This window comes from Dipteris shenzhenensis, chromosome 12 (genome assembly GCF_047967505.1).
Source record: "Dipteris shenzhenensis isolate YYH24624 ecotype China chromosome 12, Dip_SZ_1.0, whole genome shotgun sequence".
In the NCBI taxonomy this organism is placed as follows: Eukaryota; Viridiplantae; Streptophyta; class Polypodiopsida; order Gleicheniales; family Dipteridaceae; genus Dipteris; species Dipteris shenzhenensis.
Window position 1 is genome coordinate 9,768,163 of NC_141607.1, and position 8,074 is coordinate 9,776,236.

The window sequence follows — 8,074 nt, forward strand, 5'->3', positions numbered from 1 at the left end:
CCTAAAAGGAAAACAATTGTGCTTGGGGACACGAGAGCTTCCCTCATTGAGCTTCAAATTTTCTACATGAGATAAGCCATTAGAGGCAGGCTCCAACTGATAATATAGGGGGAGAAGGGATGGCAGGATGGACTCCAAGGTAAGGTACATCTATTTAATGGAGTTCATTAGCTAAAGGTAAGGATGAATTCCAAGGGAGGATAATCCATTAACTAAACGCAAAATGAACTCCAAACAATACCAGTCAACTAAAAAAGGAGTGTCATAATATGAAAACTCAGGCTAGAAAGCACCTTGCTTTCAGAATACAATCAATTTATCAAGAGGACCAGCTTACCTTCTCGGAAACCAAATCGCTACTCCCATTTAGTAGCTCTGGAGCCATCCATGGCAGTGTCCCTCGTACCCCACCTGAGACCATTGTCTGGTGCTTGACTTTCGACAAACCCAGATCTCCCACCTGCAGAAAAGAAATATAGAATAAGCCTGATGAGGGGACCCAAGGTTAGGATAGCCAAACCCATTTAAACAGAGAGAGAATAAGTCTCCAAACATGAGTCCCGTTGAAAGGGTACAACCTTTCACAAGTGAACATCCATTGATCCACATAATCATTCAGGTTTGAAGAGTGCCAATTTTGAGGAAACTTTTCTAAAAAGTACATGTAAGAAGGACCTGCCATTGCGAGTCTAAGTTTAGGCAAACTGTGAGGACAACAATGTCTCCAACCACAACTCTATTTTATCACTTCTTGAACAACTTTCTATTCCTGCTGTTTATCCTCCAGGCAAAAGGAGATCTGGATGGCAATGGGATTCATGGATATTGCCATTAGAGATCCTTTGGCCAAACCAAGTGGTCACCATCAGAATGTCATTTCCCTGAATTCAGCAGGACCAAGAGTCATTGTGACAACCAGTCCAGCCTTTCATGTCCTTGTCAAGCACATTGATATTCAGCATCACTGTGTCAAAGAGAGACTGGAGAGACAGTTTAACCCATACACAGGAGAACCATGCAGATATCTTAAAAAGGTTTTACCTTGGGAGAGGTTTTGCAGGCACACAGGGGCCTTCAGTCTTACACATAATGAAGCCATGCTGAGTGCATTTGAAGTATAATGATTACACATCCTCCATACGTAGGTTAGGGTAGCACTCCATTCACAGTGCATTTCCTCACGATTCTCACATGTAAACAAATGCTTCTAAAGTGATGGCTGGAAAGCTGGCTCAGAAGTTTTCTTGTAATTGAAGTTTCTAGGGATTTAAGGGGCCCACATGCCCTTCATGCCACATGTCGACATGTCATTGGTTAGTTTATATTTCAGTGAGTAGTATGAATTGATCTAACTTTCTCATTCTCACATTTGCCAGTTTGAGAATCCAAGCTTAGCATTTTTACTACTTCAAGCTGTATTCTGATTTTAAGGTCATGTTCCCCTCCTCTCTCATACTTCCTAATCTTGTCCAGCCCAGAAAGCAATTCAAATGAGCAGCTGCCCCCTTCTCTCAGCCAGACTTGTGCCAATTCTCCTTCTGCACTCATATCAAGGAATACTCACAGTATCTTCCAGGGGAGGTAGAGGACAGCATCGCTAAAAAAGACCTCTGCTTGCACATTTGCGGCACAGCACTTTCTTCTATATCTGTAAATCAACGAGCAAGCTTTCAGGTAGTAGCTAATGAAGATACACATTTTGGGCAATAGTTGTGAACTCTTGCTTTATGTGCAAAATATCTTGAACTCTTTACTTTTGTACTGCCCCCCCCCCTCCAATCCCCAAATCACTTCTTAAAATTCTAATTTTCTTATCTTTTTCTTTCTCTGCAAGAGCCTTGAATTCAAGGAATTGAGAGAAGTTCTCTAATTTCTTGCTCAAGAAATGCACCCAGATCTTCTTATATTTCTTTCCATAAAAAAACTCGTTATCATGGACCCTACGAAATCTGTGTGCTCAACATCCAGAGGGACTCTGCTCATGCTTGTGGAAAGGCAACCTGTGCATCTTTCCATAAACATGAGCCCAACAAAAAGAAACATGTAATAGTGCCCAATCCAAGGTGTGCAAAGGATTTTGGGTATGATGTGAGCTATTCTTCCATGCCAAAGATCTAAAGTGAGCTGTTCGGTTGTGGAACATGCAGTTTCTCTCTTCATGACTACCATCATTTGTGTAAGGGCCTCTATATCCGCTACCTGAGTCAATTATTCTATTGAATGATCCTTTATGGAACATTTACACTCTGTGAAGAGTACATCATTCCAATCATCACAAATTACTGAAATAGAAAGAAAGTTCTTTAGATTGTTTAAATAGTTCATGCATTTTTCATGTGAATCCAACATTGGAATTGTGCCATTCCCCATGATATTCAGCTTGTAAGCATTTGCAACTAATATGGTGACCTACCACACCACTTATGGACTGATATAATGATTGAAATCAGTCCCCTGATCTGTCATGTGCTTGCTAGCACCTGAGTCTATTGTCCATAAATCTTAAGTGGCGAAGCTTGAGAGTAAGAAACTTTCATATGCTATCATCAAATGCTCATGCCTAGGATTTCTTCTGAACCTCATAAAATGCTCTAAGGAATTCACCACCATGAAAATCATAGACTACACATCTTTTAGATGCTCATTAGTGGATTGCTCACCACATTCATGAGCGTCAAATGGCCTATCCATCAACGCAAGCCTCACGAAAAGAGATATCTGATTGTACCCAAACCAAGGCATTCATCATATTAATCATTTTCAATGTGCTAAGGCTTTTAAGGTTAATGTGAGATATTCTTCTATACTAAAGGTCTGTTCGGTTTTGGAACATCTTCATGACTATGCCATCAAATGTGTAAAGGCGTCTATATCTGCTACTTGAGTCCATGACTCTATTGAATGATCATTTATAGAACATTTACACTTTGTGAAGAGTACATCAATCCCATCATCACAAATTACTGAAAGAGAGAGTGAGTTCTTTCAAAGATCTTACACATATTTGAAAATCTATAAATAGTTAGTGCACTTTTCATGTTAATCCAACATTGGAATTGTGCCATCCCCCATGATATTCAGCTTTAAGCATTTGCAACTACTACGGTGAACTACCACACCATGTATGTACTGATCTAATGATTGAAATCAATCCCCATGATCTGTCATGTGCTTGCTAGCACCTGAGTCTATCATTCATAAATCTTAAGTGGGAAGTTTGAGAGTAAGAACCTTTCATCTGCTACCATGAAATGCTCATGCATAGGATTCAATTAAGAAGCAAGATGATCCTCATCAAAAGCTCCGACGATTTCATCACCATGACAATCAAAGACTTAAACATCTTTTTGCTCCTCATTAGTGGATTATTCATCACATTCATGAGCATCAAATGGCTATCGTAACACATGCAACACATACAACACATACAATACATGCGTGTTAATCAAATGACAACATAGAACACTCATCTTAAAAAACGTCTGCCAGAGGTTGTGGATAAAAATAAATGTCATCATCCTGATGTGCATATTCTTCACGAGCTGGCTGCTCATCACATAGGGCTGACTGCCCATCCAAAGGCATTTCAGGCTCAATAATCTCTACTGTATGAAGAGAACTTCTAGCCAATAATTGCTTTGTTCGGCATTGTAGACGGTTTTGCATTAATGGAATTGTCTTCACTACATGTTCTCATTGTACTCGACCTTGACACATAATTGCTTTGTTCAACATTGCTTGTGGACGGATTGCATTTATGGAAGTGTCTTGGACCCTACGTCCTTGTTGTCCTTGACCTTGATATGCCTTCTTTTCCATGCATTCATTCTCATAAGGTATCATTTCCCCACAATAGAGACACCTGCCTTTTTTGTAGAACTTGGTTCCACTGCTTGAACCATAAGCATTATTGTTGACATTTGCCTTGCCACCACCACCTATCTTTGCATGACAGTTGTGAGTTGAAGAATACTTTTTAACAAATTTGCCTTTGGCCTTCCCACATTTATGAGCTGCAAAAGCTTGGTCGTTTCCATGACTTCCATTTAATGTTGCATCAATTTCCCTTCCTGGTAGCGCAAGCCACACATCTCTTGCATTGTAGACATGATGCCATGAGCCGCCATATTGAAGCTGAAGATAAATCCTTTGTATGATGGTTTAAGTAATTGGCACAAAATCCTTGTCTGTTGTTTCCTCACCAATGGTTACTAGCTGCTCAGTGATTTGTTTGAGCTTGTCGACATGAGTGGAGAGTAGATCTCCCTCTCCTATTCTCAAAGAGTGAATCTGTCCTTTGGGTTGCAAATTTCTTGCTTGCATTGTTTACCTCAAATGTGCCATGAAATATATGCCGTCTGAAGTTTTGACACTCTCTATATGATTAAATTTTTTATATTTGCAACGAGAATGGGCCATCCTTTATCTCCCACTTCTTGATTCTCTTGTTATCAGTAATAAACTTTGTGAATGTGCTTACAACAAATTTCTAGAAGCCGTAAGGCTAGTAAATAGCATCTTCATTGCGAACTTCAAAGAGATAGTTATGGATGGCATTCAATTTATGTTCAACATGAGGAAGCGACTATATGAAGTCGTACCTTTGCAAAAGGCGAAAAACTCTAATGTGGTTTGTTGAAATCACTAGAAGAGAGGTGTAGCATTTGCCTAAAGCTGAAATCGCACCTTGAATCATAAAATCCTTTTGCCAAACATCTCAAATTTCTTCAAAATGTGTGTAAGCAAACACAAAATGTAAAAGTCTCTTGTTTGTCACCACAAAACCTCTTCAAATGTGCGTTTACAGCAAGATTAGGCTATCTTCAGTCCAATTTTCTGTCAAACCTACTACGAATGCATGAAAACGCCTCAATGTACATGCTAAATGGCATCCAAAGGTAAAATTTCCTAGCTGAAAGTGAAATAGGCTGTCAAAAACTCACAAATCCGCGCAAGAGTGCTATTTTTACATATTTTTGTTGTTTCAAAGCTATTCTTTGTAGGTTCAATCGCTTCAAAGACATGGAAGAGCTGTGCAGACTACATGGACAAAATCACCTGACTGTACAGATTCCGTACCAAGATTTTCAGTGTTTTTTTTTCTCCACGAGTATTTATGCCTATCTTATACTCTTCGTGACTGATCTGAATCTGAAGCCGTTATGGTAGATCTATCTCGTACTATTCAGGCTGCAAGCTTGTAGATTTGACCTACATGGAGAGCTCTCGCATCACCACAAAACCATGTGCATCCATGTGGAGCAAGTTATGGCATTTGTGAAGTTGGTGAGAGCGGAGAGAATACACAACGTTGAAAATGAACAGCACACTTTGATATTCAAAGGAAATGTGAGTTTTATAGAAAACGCGCTCTTGATCAGGTTCAACTACTCAAGAGCATGCAAACTGGCATACCACTTACCATCATATGCAATAGAAGCCTATGCAATGACATCAGGGAAGAAGCATATGCAAAGTATTTCTTGCCTTTGGTAGCATTCTTTTTGGCTCAATTTCGAGATTAGTTTTAATTCATTGATTGAGAAAGAGAGAGAGAGAGATTATTATGTAAGTGCATATAAGTATCCATGATTGGGTCAGTTCTTTAATTTTTATGGCAATTTGCTTTATGTTTTAATCTTAAATTTAAATTTCAATGGCAAATAGAAAATGTTTTTTCATTTAGGTTTTAGCATTTTAATGCGAGATTGCAACCTGAATATTGTTTTAGGATTGCTAGTTTGCCATTTCAAATGGAATGCACATGTAAGGATTTCCTTTATTCCATAAACTTTAATAACAAATGCTAAATGCTTTTCCATTTACTTGCGCATTTTGATAAACCCTAGGCCTAAACCAAGAACTAGAGGGACACGTGACATAGTGTCACATTTATGGTGCAAAAATTTATTATTGCACCAAGAACCCTAGATTCCTTCATTGAATTGGAGTCAAATTCTAGAGCTAAACCCTACAAATCGTCTAGGAGCCTATACACTTGTTACACATGTTGTCACCTAGGATAGACTCAATATTACAACCCATGAGGACATTATCAAATACATGGTCGGTATATCCCACCCAAGACTCGAATAACAACAACTTGCTTCAGAAAAGCCCCTATGCTTATCACAACAAAGTGACAGAAGTCCTACTAATGTATCGACCTTGAATATCCCTCAAATAAGGAGAACTCACTTCAATGATTTCCTATGCTTATCGCAACAAATTGATAGAAACCCGAAACAAGAATTTATAAAGCGAATATATAGTTCCAACCCAAGATCAAACAGCAAAAACTACGAAAACAATACATCATTATACAAAAAAAGGTTCTCTTTATTGAATCCTTTCGTCCAAGTGCGAGAACAAGGAAGTAACAATCTTAATAAAAAAAGGTTGGCCAACATGCAAGCGCACCTTGCAAATTGGTCGTTGTGGATCTTTCATATTAACAAGCAAGTTCTCACATTTCAAATCAAAGTGTACAATATTTTTTCCATGTAAATATTCCATGCCAAAAGCTGCATCCATGATAATAAGCAAACGCTTTCGACGAACGATTATTCTGTACGGAGCAATCAAAGGATTTAGAAAGGAAATGCAAAGGGAGTACTAGGATCATAGCTCCAATGAGAGAATTAACAAGATATGATTCCCATTTGTTATAGAGCTTACCTGTCCTTCTTTTGCAAAACTTGCTTGAGGGATCCATTGACCATGTACTCTGTAACCGTTGCCAAGGTAGCTCCAGGCCCATCAGGGACAACACCATAAAATGCCACCACATTTGGATGATGCAACTGTCCAAGAATATAAGCTTCTCTCCAAAAATCAGCAACCTGTTCAACACACAAAGAAGTTCAAAAATTCATATATCAAGTTCTTCATCTTACAATGAATCATGCTATCCACAAATGGAGGGAAGTTACAAAAATTGCACCAGCCGTTCCCTCTCCGATGGCCTTCCTGTGAAGCAACTCGATTTAATGCGCTTAATTGCCACATCTGTCCCCCTCCACTTTCCATGATAAACTGTGCCAAAAGTACCAAATCCCAACTCCCGAAGCTCTTCTAAATCACAATTTTCAATTATCTACAAATCAACACCAAACATCAAATTGACATTCTTCAGCATGCTCTCTCTCTCTCTCTCTCTCTCTCTCTCTCTCTCTCTCTTGTGTTATTTGCAATGCCTACGCGAGGATGCGTTGAAGACAGATGGGGAAAGCAAGCTATGGAGAATGCCATGGCAACATACACAACAGGGACAACTAATAAGGCTGCAGAAAATGTCCTCACTAGCCTCAATAAGATTTGCACAGCCCTCATCGAGAAGATAGAGAATCTAGAAACCACAAATGTGGCCTTGCTAGCTGAGAAAGCACTTGTGGACAAGGCCTTAACTGAAATGAAGAAGCAGGGAGGGAAGCTGCAGGAAGGATGGAAGAAAGAGAAAGCTATGACAGAGGAGTTGGAGAAAGAAAAAGTGGAATGGGAATCTGCCAAAACCAGCCTCCAAGACAAAGTGCATGCATCGGAGATTGAATTGCATCAAGTCAAACAAAATGAAAGGGACCTCAGAAGGGACATGCAAAATGGTGGAAGAGCTCAAAACTGAGAATGCCAATCTCAGGAAAGATATTGCAGCCACAATGCAAGGGAAGCACACTGAACTTAAACAGCAAATCAGCAAAGGACAAGCCAAAATGTTGGACTGGAAGAATGTGGTTAAAAAAGGTACATCAGCACCTAAAAAAGAGATCATATCGGATGCCCTTGAAGAGGACAAGAGACGGGACAACAAATCCTTGAATGTACATGTTAGAGACTTACTGGTAGGGGATACCCCAATGGCAGACGCCAAAATCCTTTTCACCAAGATGGTGGTCAACCTCACTTGTGAGGTAGCTTGGAGGATGGGTAAAGTGGACATACCAGCGGGGCCATTAGTGGTGAGATTCTGAACAAAAGAGGACAGATCTATTCTTATGAGCATGAAGGCAACACTGAAGGGCACTAGGACCTTCTTAGATGATGATGTCACCCTCCTACAACATGAACATTGGAGGGA

The 8,074-nt window shown here is 39.6% G+C and overlaps 1 protein-coding gene across 1 annotated transcript; it reads right to left on the reverse strand.

Moving 5' to 3' along the window:
- Nucleotides 1-212: 212 nt before the first annotated feature.
- On the reverse strand, nucleotides 213-7,251 carry LOC147895787 (RAF-like serine/threonine-protein kinase PRAF). Its single transcript, XM_087382841.1, has 6 exons — nucleotides 7,201-7,251; nucleotides 6,944-7,096; nucleotides 6,679-6,842; nucleotides 6,421-6,568; nucleotides 338-460; nucleotides 213-248 (listed from the first exon to the last, which is right to left on the reverse strand). The coding sequence occupies exons 1-6, from the start codon at nucleotides 7,249-7,251 to the stop codon at nucleotides 213-215; spliced, it is 675 nt and encodes a 224-aa protein (XP_087238967.1).
- Nucleotides 7,252-8,074: the final 823 nt, after the last annotated feature.